The 18,944-nt window shown below is 37.3% G+C and overlaps 1 protein-coding gene across 4 annotated transcripts in view; it reads left to right on the forward strand.

Moving 5' to 3' along the window:
* The window catches only part of ARMC1 (armadillo repeat containing 1), a 34,332-nt gene extending 15,687 nt beyond the window's left edge, over positions 1-18,645 (forward strand). For all 4 annotated transcript variants that reach the window (XM_054817994.1, XM_054817993.1, XM_054817992.1 and 1 more), the window contains 4 exons: positions 11,956-12,145; positions 15,578-15,694; positions 15,777-15,851; positions 16,391-18,645. In XM_054817994.1, the coding sequence (XP_054673969.1) occupies positions 11,956-12,145; positions 15,578-15,694; positions 15,777-15,851; positions 16,391-16,582 (574 nt within the window). In that variant the 3' untranslated portion in view covers positions 16,583-18,645. The remainder of the gene's footprint in view (positions 1-11,955; positions 12,146-15,577; positions 15,695-15,776; positions 15,852-16,390) is intronic.
* Positions 18,646-18,944: the final 299 nt, after the last annotated feature.

Here is an 18,944-nt window from a genome sequence, read left to right on the forward strand (position 1 = left end):
TTGGTACTGAGGTGCAAGGGAGAGATTTTAAGTGGTTTGGCAGAAGTCAGGAATAGTAATGGAAACACAGGGTGCCTTTAACACTCAGTAAACCTTGTCATCATCTGGTGTTGAAAACATTTTAGGAATACAGTGACCTTCACTGGTTACTATTGAGTTTATAAGAAAAAGTGCTGAGGTAGGTTCTGCGCTATGCTGACCTTTTCTGACAGCTTACCAAAATAAAGAGCAAAGGAGGCACAAGATGCTTTGAAATAAAAGTAGCAAGTTGTGTTGTGAAATATTTAATATTTAGTGCAGGTGCAGATTGACAGTATTGTAGACTGGAGCCATTTATCTATGAAAAGGGAGTTGATAGATAATTAGTACTGTGAAGTTTCTCATCTTTCCTTGCCAATATCATATGTCTGCTTTTGGGTTACAGGGAGCAGGTCCACAGATGATGCTTGTCCCTGGTTTTTGACCTTCATGCTAAGTGTCGCAAAAAATTTTGCGTATTTTTTCTATTAAACCATAAGCATCTGGATTACCTCTTTTTTTCCTTTTTTTAATGAATGCTGTTCAAGCAAGAAACATAGGTGCTGGTGTGTGATTAGAACTTACATAGTTTCATGTGGTTATTGCACGCAATATGTGTCACAAAGGGAAATTCCTCAAAAAATACTAATGATGAAATAGTCTTTGTTAGCAGCTTCTGAATGGAGCTGTTATTTCAGAAGAAAGTGAATTTGACTCTGGAACAACTAATGGAAAGTGAATATGTTATTCTGAATTTGATGTATTTCTTTTCAGAAATGTGTTTTTATACTTAGTCATTTTGCAGTACATGTTACAGTATCTTTTTCTACAAGATTTCCATTGAATTTTGCAGGTAGGAAGTCCTATGTAATAACTTGGAACAAATTAAATTTGTTAGTGCATTCTGTAATTACACAGTACATCATCAAGTTCACAGAAATTTTTTTTTTTTTAAACTTCAGTGCATGCTTCAAACTATTTTGCGTGACTGCCATCCCTTTGGCTAGCGGTGAAGGTGCTAATACTGGCTTGCTTAAAAAAAAAATCCATTGCCAACAAATAAGTAGTTCAAGAGTATGAAAACAAGACATTTAAATAGTTATTGCTTTTAAAGTTACCTACTTCAAGTCTCTGCTCAATAGATGAATACTAACTATTGGCAAATGAGTCAAATACAAAGCTTACACACAGATAAACTTCCATAGACTAAACCTGCTTTTTTTTTTTTGCCTTTTTTTTTTCCTCAGGTACAGGTTGGTGCTGTAGTTTAATTCTTATTTTTCACACAGGTTTTATTTAGGGAAGCCTTTATCTGTACGTTTGCAAACTTTTTTTTTTTTTTTTTACTTTCTCCAGTAGATTCCAGGGAAATATTCAGATGAAGCTTACTTCTCAAAATTAAAATAAACTGTGGGGTTTTTTGAAGACTTATATAAAAGAATTTTCCACATAATTATATACTGTCATCATGTATTATTATATGATATACTTAATGCTATTAGCTTACCGATAATACAAGGAGTGGTATTTGACTTCCTTCAAGATGTTCCTAAAATGCAGAGCCTAATTCCAGCACTACCAGTACTTGTACCTGGTTGCTACAGCATTACTACCAGGAAGGATTGGCTTTTTAATGCCAGTATTTGATATCTTCCCCTGGAAAGGACTGGAGAGAGTTGTTACCCTTAAGATATTTTTAACCCCAATGCAATTTGTTGAAGGCATATAATAAATATGATTTCTGCCATATAAATCCATTAAATGATTACTGTTCATTAACAGGCAAGATGTTGGAACTAGTTGCTGTGAAATTCAACATGGAGTTTGTGTCTGCTATGCAGACTCTTGTCTAGCAAATGCTACTCTGAAGCCTTTTGAGTTTAGTTGAGTAACAGGCCTTGATTTTTTTTATTTTTTTTTCTTTCTTTTGAGTTGCAGAATATGTCCATATGGTGGATACCAAGCTGTGGAAGATCAACTTTTGATCTTCCATTTAGCATATAAATAGCAAGAGTTAAACAAAATTGGATGAATAGCTGGGTTAAACATATGGCATATGTTCAAATCTGTTATCCCATTCTTGAAAGTTCATTTTCTTCTTGTGATCAGAGGACAATAGAATGAAAGAGGGAAGTGTTCTAAGCATGGGTAATCACTCAGTTTGCTAAATGTTTAAGATTATATCACAGTTGCTGATTTTACGGCAGTTAATGGGATTGTACTGTGATTTTACTTGGATTTAAAACTTATAATTAGGCTTTTTTTTTTTTTTTTTTTTTGCTTTCAACGGTTTTCAGAACATCCCAATGTTTACATTGAGTTTCTTTAAAAAATTCCGGGGTCAGTGGGCATATATGACTTAAATTGAGCTGGAAGCGGCACTGGGAAATCCAATCCTCGCTCCTAATTTCAGTGAGGTATCTCTTGTTTAGTACAAAATCAACTTCAAGACATCAGGTTTCCTCATTCCATTCCAAACTTTTCTTAGTTTAGTGTCTCCTGGTCAAATTGTCACAGCTAGTAGTGTGAGTAGAGTCTGGAAGACTTGCCAAGTGGGAGGCATCTTGCAGGTCTAGAAGGCATTCTAGGAAAGTCTGCCTGACCTTGCCTTGTTTCCATGGTGCGACAGCCTTGGAGTAAATAAGTGACACGCAGCTAGCACGTGGTTGATGCCGTTGGAGTGCAGTCATGTAACACAACTGCATGCAGGCTTTACATAGATTCATCGAGTAGTCCAGCTGCTTGTTTCTTTGATTTGGAGCTTCATAGTGCTGCAGCTCAGTGTATCACTTTAGGCCTATGTGGTTTTTCCTGTTCTGTGCCTGTGAGTTATTTTTCCTATTGATAAATGTCCTGGTTCTGGCAAGGACAGAGTTAATTTCACAAGGAGCCAGGACAGGTGAGCCGAGCTGGCAGGGGGCTATTCCATACCATGTGATGTCCTGCTCACCATAAAAGGGGGCTAGTTGGGCCAGCGTGGCTCCCGGACAGGCTGAGCGTCCGGGCTGAGTGTCTGATTGGTAAATTGTTTTCTGTTATCACCTATTGTGAATATCTGTTATCAGTACTGTTGTTGATTGTTTCCCTCTCCTTTGCTGTGGCAGCTGGGGCTAAACCACGTCAATAACCCACTACTATGTTTGATATGTTGGTTTTGGCCAACGTAGGGATCCTGCTGTCTATATACTTGAGGATTTTGATTTCTTCCTTTTAAGAAAGCACGTGGTAATCTTTTTTTGGTCAGCTGCTGTATACTGTTATTTGGCCTTTACTAGGTGTTTTGCGGCTAGAGGGAACTGAGGTGTACTATAATAGGTAGCATGGTAATATCACCCTGCTGGGACTGTAAGAAAGTATATGCTGAAGTAATGCTTTTTTTCAAGTTGTTTTTAAATGACTTGCCCGTTGCCTGGAATGAGTCAGGAGAGCAGCCATATGCTTGTGAGCTCACCATATCATGGGATGTGCTAAAAGCTCACAAGAAAGAGCAGCATTCTTGGAGATAAGAAAGAATCTTGCCCTGGCACTGGAGCAGAACAGCCATAAAAACAGCCAGATCAGATAACTGTCTTGAAACAGATTGCTTTTTCTCTAATACCATGCTCTTTCTTTTAGGCTTGTCATTCATGCTCAAAGTTTTCATAAAAACCATGTCAATCACTTTGTCTCACTTCTAGAATCAAGGATTAGTGATTTCCCACTCCCCTTACAGAATGTGGCAATTCTGTGCAGCTTACTACTCCCTTTACTTATTGCTAGAGACAATTTCTGTCTTTAAATATAGGAAGAATGGGCTCTGAAATAAATTGGTCACCTGGAAACAAATATATCAATGGTCTTAAGGTATAGTTGATATGAATATTAATTTGTTACCCATTTTTAACCATGATTAAATCAAATGATGTATCTCTCCCAAGTATATACTTTAAGGTTTCTAAAACAGCTGCATTTACCCAGCAATGTCTTTAGATATAATCCATGCTAATCCATTAAATTCTTACTTGCGCTTTTTGTGTCATATAGGATATTACATTTATTGCAGTGAATGAGGTTCATTATGGAAATAAAACGATGGTTGAAAATATCACTACGTAGGATCCTAGGGAAAAATATTAGTTCTGCCTTATAGGGGCAGTACTTGCATGTATGAAAAGGATTGGTATCGAGTGAAAATATCTACTTCTATGTGATCATATGTTTTCTCAAACGTTTTGGAAAGGTGCTTGGGTCATTCTAGAAATTGAGTCTCTCAAACTAGTATTTTGAAGAAAAAATTATGCATTCAGTCCTTTGTTACATTCACTGACTTAAGATTTTTCTGTGATAAGACTATAAGTAAAATCTGAGAATTGTTTTTACTTTTAATTTAGGAGTAGCTGTAGGTTATTTAGTATTGGATTCAGCTGAGGTCTTGCCAAATATCTGAGCCTTAACTTGGGTAATGAAAACACTTTTATTCATCAAACTCTTAATATTTGTTAGACTTGAATTGTGTGATGGATTATTTTTTTAAAAAAGAACCTGTGCTTTAAGGTACTATTTTTCCATTTGTGTGTAAACTCCTTGAGATGTCAATACATCATATTTTACCTGAACTGATTTAAAAAAGTTAAGATCTATTTCCTTAGTTTTGTGGGTTGGGTTAACCTTTCCTTCACTACTGCTAGTGTTCTTTGCTCTTAATTTTTCTGTGTGTTGGTTTCCCAAGTACTCATGAGCATAGTGATAAGCCATACAATGCCTGTCCACCTTTTCTGGTTGGCTGTAGCACAGCCTTTCCCCATGAGTTGTAAGGCTGTATGCCATGTCCCCTCTCTTATGGGGCCATGCATACTGAAAATATTTATAGCACAGACACTCTGTATGTGAAAGTGTCTATTACATGTGTATAGGTGTGTTACTGCAAACATACTGTTCTTGTGTATTGTTTTCCTTGCTTGGATCTTAACAGAGTTTCAGGGAGTGGGCTGTTCTACGATAGAAAGAATCTAGCTCTAGTTGCCCTTCTCTCACAGAGGTTTCTCAGCCTTCTGCAGGGAATGAGCTGTAGCTCCCCTTCATGTATCCTGAAGTGTAAGTGATGCCCCCTTCTAAAGCTAGAAGTTGAGAATGTCTTTGGATCTCTTATTCCTGAGCAATCCTGGGGAAAAAGGTCCATTGGTACAAGGCCAAAATTGGTCTCTAGATTACAAATTGAGAGGGACTGTTTATCAGGGAGTGTAGTGACAGGACAAGGGGTAATGGCTTTAAACCGAAAGAGGGTAGGTTTAGATTAGACATTAGGAAGAATTTCTTTACTGTGAGGGTGGTGAGGCACTGGAACAGGTTGCCCAGAGAGGTTGTGGATGCCCCATCCCTGGAAGTGTTTAAGACCAGGTTGGATGAGGCTTTGGGCAACGTGGTCTAGTGGAGGGTGTCCCTGCCCATGGCAGGGGGGTTGGAACTAGATGATCTTTGAGGTCCCTTCCAACCCAAACCATTCTATGGTTCTGTGATGATTCTATAATTCAACTCTTGAGCTACATCACATTTGGTTAAGAGAGAGTAAAAATGTAAACGCTTGAGTGAGCTTATATACATTGACATTTTGATCTATGTTGTGAAATTACTTGAGATTAAAATACTACTTTGGTATTCCTGCCTGATCTTACAATTCTTGTGCTAAGTAAAATTACAAAAAAGTGCTGTACATTGAGGGAGAAGACTTGGAGCAGTGTTTTCCTAAAATCAATGTCATGTTTGAACCAGTAAACTATTGGATTTTTAAGTTTTGTAGTAAAAGTTTCTAAATTGTTATTATAAGGTGTAATAAGCTCAATAACTTTTCCTTGATGACTGTGGCTAGTAAGATCATGCTGTAAGCTAAGATGAAAACATTTGAAATAGCATTGGCAAATTGTCTAATGTTTTGAGAACGAAGGCTCCTGTTTTCCATCTAGCCTTGCCTTTAGTTGATGATGCCTTAAGACAAAACAATTTAGGACTGAGCAGTGAACCGTAAATCTAAATATAGAAGCAGGAAATTTCTGAAATCCAAACAAAATTACACAGTTGCTTATATTTCAGTCTTTCTAATTATCAGGTGCATTAGAGTTATATAAGCTGTCATGCAAAACTCTTTGGAAAACAATACATAAGGAAAATAGTTGGCAGGAAAATGAAATATATTTTTGCTTTACTTACAGAATAGCCTAACTTCTAAAATACTCTTAACCTGAAAAAATAGATATCCACAGGTAGATTAAAATGGATATGCTTCATGTACATTGCTATTTAAATTTACCTAGTGACTTCTCAATTTCTAATACATGTTGACAGACTCACAGAATGGCTGAGGTTGGAGGGAACCTCTGAAGGTCATCTGCTCCAACCACTCTACTTAGGCAGGGTGGCCTAAACCACATTGCCCAGAACCATGTCCAGATGGCTTTTGAATATCTCTAAGAATGGCAATGCTGCAATCTCTCTGAGCAACCTGTGCCAGTGCTCGGTCACCCTCACAGGGAAAAAGTGTTTCTTGATCCTCGGAGGCAACCTCCTGTGTTCCAGTTTGTGGCCATTGCCTCTGGTCCTGGCACTGGGCACCACTGGAAAGAGCCTGGCTCTGTCCTGTTTGCACCCTCCCTTTAAGGTATTTATAAGATCCCCCTGAGCCTTCTCATCTCCAGGCTGAACAGTCCCAGCTCTCTCAGCCTTTCCTCATCAGCCCCTTAATCATCTTCCTGACCCTTTGCTGGACTCTCTCCAGCATGTCCATCCCTCTTGTGTACTGGGGAGCCCAGACCTGGACCCAGCACTCTGGATGTGGCCTCACCAGTGCTGAGCAGAGGAGCAGGATCACCTCCCTCCACCTGCTGGCAGCACTTCTCCTAATGCAGCCCAGGACACCATTAGCCTTCCTTGCAGCACGGGCACATTGCTGGTCCATGTCCAACCTGGTGTCCACCAGGACCCCCAGGTCCTTCTCTGCCAAGCTGCTTTCCAGCTGGTCAGCCCCAGCCTGTGCTGGTGCTGGGGGTGTTCCTCCCCAGGGGCAGGGATTTGCACTTCCCCTTGTTCAATTTCACGAGGGTCCTGTCAGCCCATTTCTTCAGCCTGTCGACGTCCTTCTGGGTGGCAGAACAACGCTCTGGCATATCAGCTGCTCCTTTGTATTTTGTGTCGTCTGCAGACTTGCTGAGGGTCCACTCTGCCCCATCATCCAGATCATTAATGAAGATACTGAACAGGATTGGACCCAATATTGACCCGTGGGGTACACTGCTAGATACGGGCCTCCAACTAGATTTCATGACCCTGATCACCACCACCTGGGCCTGGCCATCCAGCCAGTTTTCAGTCCACCTTGCTATCTGCTCACCCAGTCCATACTCCCACCAGCTTCTCTATGAGGATTGTATGGGAGACAATGTCAAAAGACAATGTCCAATGCTCTCCCTTTGTCTACGAAGCTGGTCATTTCATTGTAGAAGGCTATTGGGGTGGTCAGGCATGACTTCATTTTTGTGAATCCGTGCTCACTCTTCCTGGTCACCTTCTTGTCCTTCACGTGCCTGGAGGAAATGGTTTCCAGACTTGTTCCATCACCTTCCCAGGGGTCGAGGAGATTGTTCAAAGATTATCAAGAGCCTTGAAATTTCATGAATGGGTAATTAACTTTGTCATCTTATTGTGGGTAGTGGACAAACTGAGAAAGTTCAACCAAAAGCAGCAGCACTGTAGAAGTGAGACTTTTGGAATTAAATGACACAAATCTCCTTTTGATAGAATCTGGGATGTAATTGAATCTCTGGCAAAGAAAGTTAGTCTCTTCAATTTGAAAACCTCCTGTCTCTAGGTTATAAACTCAGTAGAAAACACTCTAATGAAATGCCATTATAGTATGTTTGTTATCTGTTTGGCTAATGTGTCTTTAGAGCGCAATGTATGCCACCAAGGAAGTGCATGTAATGGTTTCTGTGCTTGTGTGGAGGGTCTGCTGTACTTTGAGTGAGCTTATGGTTGCATCTGTTTCCTTTTATGTAGGAGTGTGTATGTAATGTACCATATGTATATGTACATATATGTTTATTTTAAAATATATACATAAAATATTATATATCCTTTGAAAAGGATAGGGTGGTCTTTTATACACATGTATATATTAAAACCCCACATTATATATATGAAAACATATTTATATGTGTTTCTCCAAAAGGGGAAAATGCACTCTATATTAGTCTTTCTCAGCCTTTGTACTTTTTCTAAAGGAAGAAACGTGACTTTGTTACCTTTGCATCAGATGCAGCTATGTGAGGAAGGTTGTTGGGGTCCTTGTATTACCACTTATGATGCTGTGTGATTACTTAAGTTACGTGCTGGTTGGACAGCCATAATGCTATATGCTGCTTGCACATTATTTTCAAGCATGCATACTCAACTCACATCACGTACACCTTGAACTGTAGCCACTATTTTTTGTGTCTTTTAAGTTTAGCTAAAACTGTAAGAAACGTCTTGTTATGCTAGTAAAACCTCTGCAGCATTTGGGCCATATTTACAAAGATATTTTTAATTGTGAAGGAAGCGAGAACTATTTCTTGTATCCTCTTCTGACAGATACAGCACATGTCACTTGGATTCTGCGTTCGTATTACTTATACAGCCAGCCTTGGGTGAACATAATGGAAGGACAGGCAGCAATCTAGGATGACAGGAATTCAAAAAGACAGTGAAAATCAAAGATTTGGGTTTCTGACAGGCATCTTCTGAATCTTACTGAAGTAATGTAAGATGTTATCTGCCTCTGAAAGAGGTGGTAATCAACTCTTACCAGCTCTTACTGTGCTCTAACTAGAGACTATCATTTCCCTAGCAGGATAGCAGAACACTAGTCATAGAATCGTAGAATAACCCAGGTTGGAAGGGACCTAGAAAGATCATCTGGTCCAACCTTTCCTGGGAAAGTCAACCTAGATGAGATATCCAGCACCCTGTCTAATTGCATGTTGAAAACCTCCACCGATGGGGACTCTGCCACGTCTCTGGGGAGGTTGTTCCCAGTGATTGATTGTTCTCAAACAATCTCTAACTGCCTAGTGGCTTTATAGTATGTACCTGCGTGTTCAGTGGTGAATAAAGTACTGTACCAGAGTGTGAATGGGGGTGGTGGAAAGATGGGCGCGAGTTCCCTTCTGCCGCTCTGATAGCAGCAGGAGGCTGGGTTGTACAGCTGTGAGCAGTGGTATTGCAAACTGCTGATGTGCAGGTGCTGGAAGGGCCTGTGTCAGTGCCCTCACAACCCTTTTCTCTTAAGGTTGCAATTTTTTCTCATTTCAGGCAACAAAACCACAGCCCTTATTTAAAAACAAAAAACTTCCGCTGTTCTACTATGGTTTAATTCTACATGTAGTTTAATTGTATTTATCTTTTTCTTACCAATGTAGTGTATAAAGCAACAGAGTCAGCACTGAGCATCACCTTGGTTTTACAATAGAGAAGGTTTATTATACATACTTCCAGATACTTTTTTTCCTTAAAGATATTAATGTTTCTATTATTTTTATACCTGTTGTATAAACTACTTTAATGAAAGAATAAGAGATTGATGCAAAACTTCTATTTGCTTATTTTACCAGTGTGCTAAAAATTGTAGAAGGCTTTGTGTGGAATTTTTTTGTATCTTTTTTGTTTTGAGTTGCTGATAGTATAGTATTGCATTACTGTAGAATAAAACTGGCTTATACCTTTATTGGGGATTGGTTTGCAGTCTTATGTTCTTAGTCTTATTCTCATCCTTGTTCCTCCTCTTGTCGTGTAGTGGCTGAGTTTCATGCTTTTTATTATACAGTCAGTTGCTTATTTTGCAACAGATTCTTTTTTTTTTAAATAAGATTAAAATCCTGTGTTTGGGATTTTTTTTTTTAAATGTAAAATGGGTTACAAGTTGTCATCTCTAACTTACTGGTAGATAGTAGCAATGCTCTATTTGGAAAAATACAGGAAATAATCTGAGTAGTTTAAGGGTGTGTGTATATGCATAACACTTGTGTGTATAGACTTGGTTTAGGAATACCTTAGAATACTTGTATCAAATAAAAACAGATTTAAATTTCTGTTTTCAAATCAGCAGGTTGTTTCAATAGTACAGCTAATCTTAGGTTCTCCAAGAACTATGCCAACTGTAATATTGGGACCACAAAACATGTATGAAAATTACTGTTGATTTTTGGCTTTTAGGTATTTGCATGTTTTATATTTGACATATTGATAACTTTAAATTATCTTTGTATATGTGTATATATATATGCATATATATTATGGCTAATACTAAGTATATTTTATTTCTCACTTGTCTTTCTGATTTCTTTTTTTTTTTTTAACTCTGGGATGCAATAGTATAATTATATGAAAGCAAAAACTCTTACCAATAGCATAGTGGGTGCTGTAGGTGGGATAGTAACATTTTCAATAATGTGCTTAGTTAACTGTATTTAAACTTACCAAAAAAAAAAAAAAAGTCCTCTATTGTAAATCACTTGATCTGGGCGGATTTTTGTCATTGTTGAAAGAATTTGCCAAAACTAACGAGTGGGTAAATTTCTTAGTATCTTGATGTCACTTTTGCACAAGCTAATTTATTAGTACCTCAAGACATCAGCTTGCAAGGCTTTACCATCTATTCTGTTACTTTAATAAATTATGGAAGGTCGAAGTTGAAATCTTCGTGAGTTTCCAGCACTTGTTTCTGTGAGTTAGCATAAGTGGGTTTTTTTGCTGTAGGAAAGCAGAACATAAGCATGTATTTAAAATTGAACATATGCTGAAATGCTTTGCTATTTTAGATCCTGCATGTTTGCTTATTACCCTTTTTTTCCCTTTTAATTTTCCTTTTTTTTTCTCTGAACGCTATTAATGTATTGAATGATCACAAGAAGTCACGGTTTCCTCTCCAAACTGGTGCTGTTCAAAACAATGTGCAGACAAGGGGGGGGGGGGGAAGGCTAGCTGGGAGCCCCACAAGTTGAGAACTCCTAACATGCTTGCTTTTTTTTCATTGTTCTTCCTTGCCCATATGGTGGGATGGAAAACGTGTTTAATGTATGGTAGTTAAGGAAGTCAAGTGGAAAACAAAATAGTCTAAAGGTACTTGTTACTTCGCGTTTGCTAAACAAAGCAGCAAAGCTGTCATTCATCATTTTAAGATTAACTGCAAGTTGATGTGGTAATAATTTTGTTTCTGCCCTTAGCTTTAAATCACTGGCATCATTAAAACAGGGCTGAACTTGGACAACAGATTTATATTAGTACCTTATTAAAATTAGTTTTAATCATAAGAAATTAATATGTTTCGCCTATTATCTACATTTTTTCCTATCTAAACAATTGCTATCATATAGTTCATGCCACAAATTTTAGTCTAATCGGAAATAACCTTTAGATTCTTTAAGAAAATCTGGGTTTCTGCTTTGCTGTTGATGCTCAGTAACTTCGGAGAAGAAAACATGGGAAAGATTACAGTTCTACAGAGAAATTATTTTTATTATGTAACAGAGAAAGTGGAAAATGAAACATATCACAAGGTAGTTGGAGATAATTTTGTTTTAAAAAAAACCAAACCTCATTGCAAACAAAGTAAGTGGTATACTGAGCATCTACTACCATGTTTGGTTTGTAGGTGTCTTACCAATGTAAACTGTATTCACGTTGTTTGAGAACACAGACTTGTTTATAATGATATTAGAATGAACAGATCAACATAAAAATTGGAGTATGGGAAAGAAAATAGTTTTATGTAATTCCTCCTTTCCCCTTTTAAAATTTTTCCTATATATCAATTGTAGAATTTGATTTCTGTAGCACATGGAATATTCCAGTTGCAAGGACATAATCAGCAGCTATTTGGAGTACCAATGTAAAACCAAGTATTTATAAATCTTAATCCCTTTTTTCTTTAAGGACCACTACACCAGGAGAGACTAAACTTTTAGCTTCTGAAGTCTATGATATCCTTCAGTCTTCCAACATGTCAGACATGGACAATGTGAATGAGATGAATTATCGTCGACGGAAAGCGCAGTTTTTCCTCGGCAGCACAAATAAGCGTGCCAAGACAGTGGTTTTGCATATAGATGGCCTTGATGATTCGGTAAGGAGACCTTCAGCATTTATGTAGATAAGGCATGGTGTACTGAGAGGTATTTTGCCCACACAAATAATGTATTCACACTACTTGTGTGGCATCATCAGTTGTCAGCAATTTCAATGAATTGTATTTTGAATCACAAGATATGTATAAAATCTTGTATAAATTGAGCTTACTCAGAATATCTGAAGAAGATGTTTTAAGGCGGTTTCCTTGATGGCTTTTTAATTACTCTGAAAACTATTCTCTTTCCACCTCTCCTAATTTTCTTTTTTTTTTTTTTTTTTTTCAAGAAAGAATGGAATAAACAAGGTACCTTCAGCAGTTTCACTTAAGGATATATCATGGTTGCATCAGCTTCCTTTTAGTTATGAGAGATTTCAGATACTGTTTGTTTGTTTTTTAATTTAGAAATGCTGTATTTTTTTTCTGAGTTGGTTTTGCTACATCTTTTCATTGTCTGTGAGATCTTTTCTACTGTAGTGACCAGAATGGCATTTGAGTTAATGAGGTCTCACTGAGTCTTTATGTAATGTCAGAATAACTTCTACGGATTTATCTACCATACCCCTGTAGATAACACCCCAGGGCCATGTTTGCCTTTTTACGGCTGCCAAACAGCATGTAGACTGTTTAAGCATGTTATCCACAAGTGCCCTCCGGACTCTGTATCTTCAGTTTTGTACCCATTTTAAATGATCAAACCTGATCCTTTGCTTTGTTGCTTTACATTTTGCCAAGTAAGCGTGTCCACAGGCCTGGTTTATCAACAGCATACCCGTCGTACTGTTTTCATAAGACCTTCATTAATTCCTTTAGAAATAACATGCTGCTCTAGCTCACTTTATACAAAGTAAATATTTTTTACAGTTTTGTCCTTCCAGCGCTTCCTCTGCCTAGAAAGTCAGTGTTTTGTCAACACCATTGGCTTTTGTGCTCTGAAGTTTTTTTTAATTCAGTCCAATCGGTTGTTTCCTTTTAAGTTTTTGTTCAACTTTTTTAAGGTTGTAGTTGGTTGGTTTGTTCACAGGTATCTCCAAGCAAGAAATTTCATCCACTTCTACTTTGTGAGTTTAGATATTCTGGCTATAGTCTGATTCTATCTTAAAAACATTTTTTGTGCTCTTCGACAAATGGAAGTTAGGGAGATTTGTGGAGTTTCCCTCTTAAATGCTGAGGCAAAGATATTCTGAAAAAGTGTAGGATATTCAGATATTCAGCTCCAGAGAGCAAAACTGCAGGCTTCTGTAGTTGCCCAAAGCATGCCAGCATGTTTTCTTAGCACACTGTTGAAGAAAAGAAAAGCCTGATGCTGCGCTGGCTGGAGATGGCGGGTGTACATAGCTTTGTATTACATCAGGTGATTAAAGAAATGTTAGTAATACTCCAGGTGCCCACCCAGCAGTTAAACATCCCTGTAATGCTGTTTTAAATGTCAGGATAAGCTGGGACTGGGAGAATGGTGAAGGATGTGAACAATAAAAGCAGCTTAGTTTCATTCAACAGTTTATTCTCAACTTACCTAGCAAAGAATATTAGGTGGCACATATGCGTGGTAAAGGGCATAATAAGTAAATGCAGGGCTGTAAATAGAGTCTTCTCAGTTTACCTGTGTTCTGTCATTTAGAGTTGAAACAAGAAGCTGCTGTTATTTGTAGGATTTGCAATCATTCCTGCTTGTGGATTTTGAAACCTCAAATAGTAGATAGTGATTATTTGAGGAAGGGAAAGGCCAGTGGTTGTTTAGAGTGGGGTCAGATGTTTTTATTTTAAGATCTAATTATCAAATTTGATTATAAGCTTTTTAAAAAAAGAGAAAGAAAAAAAAAAGCATTAAATTTTAGTAGTATTTATTACGGTATGGCAATCAGTGTCCAGTAGTCTATCAGGACTACTTGCTAGACTACAAGGTGTGCAAGAAAATAACCTGAATTCCACCTGTCCTACTCTGTGCCCATGCTTCAGGAGTACCACACAGAAAAATGTCTAGGTGCGCATTGCTGGGGTTTGTGCCTAATTGCTGTAGTTAGACATACTTTGCAAAAAGATGTTCGTGCAGCAAGGCCAGTGGCTGCCAAGCTTCCAGCTTTTTATGGAGTCTGTGGGGATCTTGGTAAGTTACATCTTTAAGACATGATTCACCGGTTATCTCATCACTGAAAGCCTCATTTTGAATTAAACTGAGGTGCCTGTGACTTAACCTGGGACCTCAGAGTAAAAAGCCAAATTCTGTCACAGAATTGCTGTACACCCATGTAAGCATAACTTCTTTATTTAGGCTAATAAGCTGTGAATGTGTTGCTTCTTGTGTCCAAAAGTAGTTTTGACTTTCACTCATACAAGGCAGCCTATCATCTTTGCATCAAATATATTTCCTGTGTATGAGAAATGTAGCCTATCCGGCAATGTTAGGTTTTTTAACTGTCAAAAATGTTAGTTATTTCAATACATAAACTTACACAAATGAATTGTTTCAATACATATGCTAAAATGCTAAAAAAACCCCTTCTACTTTGGTTAGTTCTTCTAGATATTAAAAGAATTTACTTGTGCATGAAACTATCCCAAGCACTGAGCAGTAATTATTTGATAACTAATATAAATATGCTTTGAAATAGCTTATTTTTTAAAACCTTGTAGAAACTTGCAGTAAAAGTTAAATACATCATTATTCTGAACCTGTAAGGTTGTCAGTTTTATTTCTGATACAGTGTTTTCTTTTTTCCCCTTCTGTGCTAGCAGTCTCTCCAAGTGTATTTTAATCCTTTTTGTTACAACCATCTTGTGCAAATATTAAAAGGAAAAAAAAATAGAACATTCTAAGATAATGTAGAACAGATGTAACTAGTACAGGTCAATGTAATGTTACAGCACAGTAGGAGATGTCACTTGCTTTAAACATAACATTCCATAGGTTATCAAACAAATATTTTTGCCTTTGAAATAAGAATTAAGCTTATGCTGTGCAGTGATGTCTGTGAGCTGCCACAGATGAAGCAGCTGGAAGATACAACAGCTGCTTTGATGCATTCAGTCAGTATGGAGGCAAGGTGTCTGATAAATAGCAACTTAAACGCTAACTACTCATCAATGAGCACTTCAGTCAATCAGAACTTAACCAGAGGGGACTGTTTAGCTGATCATACGGAGAAAAACATTCTTTGCTTTTCAGCACTTTTCTCTAATTATTTACAGTTGATTCCATCCTCTTTGACTTCTAAAGTGTAAGCAATTTTTTTCTTTTCTTTTGTGACAAGAGAGTCTAATATTTGTATGCTGAAATGTAAGTCTTAGTTTTTCTTTTACAAAAATGTTATTGAGTAACCACTTGCCCTCAGACATACAGGAATTCCTTAACAATTAATTGTTAGCATTTTCACGTGGTGTATTATGCAAGTACTTTAGTTGTGGGGTTTTTCTTTTTTTTTTTCTTAGTCTCGAAGAAATCTTTGTGAAGAAGCCTTGTTGAAAATTAAAGGTGTTATTAGTTTTACCTTTCAAATGGCTGTTCAAAGGTGCGTGGTCCGAATTCGCTCAGACTTAAAAGCAGAGGTAAGTGCTCAGTAACCCTCCAGATCCTCAGATTATTGCATTCAGTCCCACTAAGCTCTTGGTTTTTTCTGTGTACTTGTAGGCATTGGCAACAGCAATAGCATCAACCAAAGTTATGAAGGCACAGCAAGTTGTGAAAAGTGAAAGTGGTGAGGAGGTAGGATATGTATCTTTCTAAATACCGATTGTTTTAGCTTGGCTGTATCTTTAATACCAGCATCACACCTCTGTCCCCATAACATCTGATGCCAGGCAAAATTTTGTAAGTGGGACTGCTACACGTACAGTACAAGGATAATAAAGGGCAATCCCATGTCAGGACATGTATCCATAGAACAGTTTTACATAACTTAAATACTGTAATTGTTTCTCTCGATGATATGAAAAGGATCACAGTGAACCTTTTTCTTTCCTGCAATTGCTGAAGTGTTTTTATTTGTCAACTACAGAAAAAGGACTGTCTTTATTTGATATTTATTCTTCCATGTTAAGCCAAAGCTTTTCTTGTGTGTCTTCTAAGCATAGTAGATTCCAGATATATAGTAGGTACCATTTATATTCTCACTGTATAGGAGGATGGGGAGGAGTCTTTCAACATGCATGCTTGTCATTCTGAGCATGTATATATGTGTAACTTTCATTCATTCTTTTAAGTTACAATATTTCACATAATTTTAATCTGTTGTGTTTTATCAGATGCTGATTCCGTTCCAAGATACTCCAGTGGAAGTAGAGCAGAATACAGATTTACCTGAATATTTACCAGAAGATGAAAGCCCTACTAAGGAACAGGACAAAGCAGTGTCTCGTGTTGGGTCGCACCCAGAAGGTGCGGCAAGCTGGCTTAGCACGGCAGCAAACTTTCTATCGAGATCTTTCTACTGGTGACTTGTCTTTGGTGTTAAAAGACTGTGTGAATGAACCGACAGGGGGGCCAGTTTTCCATTGGTGTGGTGAACTGCCAAGTGCAATTTGCAATAAATCATCACAAAAATTTTAGATGAAGCAAACGTATGCTGCATTTTACATTTTATTGGACGTTTAGCCTGATAGGGCAGGGGTCAAAGGACAGAGGCCTCCAATCCAATTGTTCTTTCATTTGTTTTTCATGTAGATTTTATTGCTTCACTTTTTAAAAATGGGTCCACTGTTATATACCAAACATTTATGCATATAGAGCTTTAAGTTTGACTTCACATGAAACACATGGTAGGGAGAATCCATTTAACTCAAGTCTCAGGGCCTCTGTGAAAGAAAATTCTTAATAGCTCTAGTTGTGCATTAAATAAAATGCCCTTTTTATTTCTGCATCCCTTTGGACTAACGTTATTTTGTTTAATTTTCTTGATTTTTGACTCCAGAGAAAAATATAGTCTGCCTCTTTATTTGCCTTTATTTTGCCAACCATGTTCACAGCATGAGCACGATGTTCCCCCTTTGCTATTAAGCTAGAATCACTACAGACTTGAAATTTATCACCCTTTTATGTATATTGAATTTTTTGCAGCCTGCCCTTAAACATTGGAGTGCTTGAGATTAAGAAATAAAGGATTGAATAAACACAAATATGTATACATACATTGTACAGTAAATAAACTAGAACATATTTGTAATGATGGGTGTGACTGACTGATGTATATAACTAATAAATACCACTGACTGCTGTTTAGGCTAGCTGGGCAGACCGTAGCAAAAAAAAAAGCTGTGGTCCAATGTAGCTGTGACCCATTGCAGCTCTGTCTGCAGAGAATAGAGAGGGATGTAAACTGTATTTGGTTAAGAAATGGTGTTCACTGTTAGCAAATATTTAATGGTAACTGAAACTTTAAACTTGAAGAATAAAGCAGAACTGAATGCCTCTTTTGCCACAGTGCCACACACAAATTTTGACTTTAACTCTCTTTATTTTTTTACCTAACAAATCTGATACGTAATTACTGTTCCCTCGGAATGTCTTTCATGAGACTCCCATGAAAGCACGTCAGCTTGGATAGGCTTAAAAACATATGCAAACAATTGGCTTTACCTTGTTACTTACAGACAGTATAGGTTTAAAGATGTCTTGGTAAATTCTGTGACCAGAAGTGGTGATAAAAGCAAAACTTCTGTAGGCAGAGAATAATATATATCTGAGCTGTTAATAAACACTGTGTGCCTGAGAGGATTCAATACACAGTGCTTGAAAACTGCAGTGCCACTGCTTTGTTGCACCAGGGAAATACAGCTGAGAACTTTAAATAATGTTATAAACCTCATTATACAATGCTTTTTTGTGGTAATGTACTTGCTATAATATTAATTATATTTACCACTTGGAGACTCAGAAAAAAATTTTAATGCATTAAAGTTATTCCCCTGTGCATATGCACAAGGAATAATAAAAAAACCCACCTCACAGGCTGTCATAATACTACAGAAATGCTGAGGAAATGATAATGTAAAATAATAATGCTGGTCAGAGTTCACCCACCCAAGTTAATTGCCATTCTAGGATAAAAAAGAAACAAAAGCTTGTTGGCAGACTAGATGTCTCATGTTTTTTAATATATCTAGTTTATTTTTGATTCAGGTTTACACGCACAGATTGAAAATACAGGCTTTTCAGGGCATGTATTGCTTTAAATATGTAATACTACTCATATTGCTGTCTAGAATGTTACAGTACCAAATGTGTTTGAGAAGTCCTCTGTTCTATAGCCATGAATGCAGAGTTTTATTTTTCTGCATTAACATCTGTTTGCATTTGCATTACTGCACATCTGTTTACTAAAAGACTACACCCTTTGGATATTAATGGTTCAATACCAGTAGGTATTACAGTTTGTTTGTGTATTCGGTCTGTAGGTGTGCTTTTATGACAGTATTGCAGCTCTAGTAGAACAGTTTAAGGCATCTGTAAAAGTTTTTGAAATATAATGTAAAATAATAAAGGATAATATAACTAAACAAAATATGGCTGGCGCCTTTTTAAATGCGTAAACAAAGGCTGGTGCCTTTTTAAATGTCTTGACATTCTTTTAAACATTTTGTGGTATTAAAAGTACGTCATCTTCATCTTAGATTTAACAGAGGAATGCGCATGTCCAGTCATAGTGAGACCTTTGCTGCGTGCCACAACAGGGCTTTTGTGTATGTTCAGAACATGTTTGCATTTTAAACAAAGTTTTTCTAAAAACTGGGTAAGTAGAAGCTACTTAAGAATGAATTTGAGATGATGTCCTTAGGGTTGTTTTTTAGGACATTAAGGGTT

The sequence above is a fragment of the Grus americana genome, chromosome 2 (genome assembly GCF_028858705.1).
Source record: "Grus americana isolate bGruAme1 chromosome 2, bGruAme1.mat, whole genome shotgun sequence".
NCBI lineage: Eukaryota > Metazoa > Chordata > Aves > Gruiformes > Gruidae > Grus > Grus americana.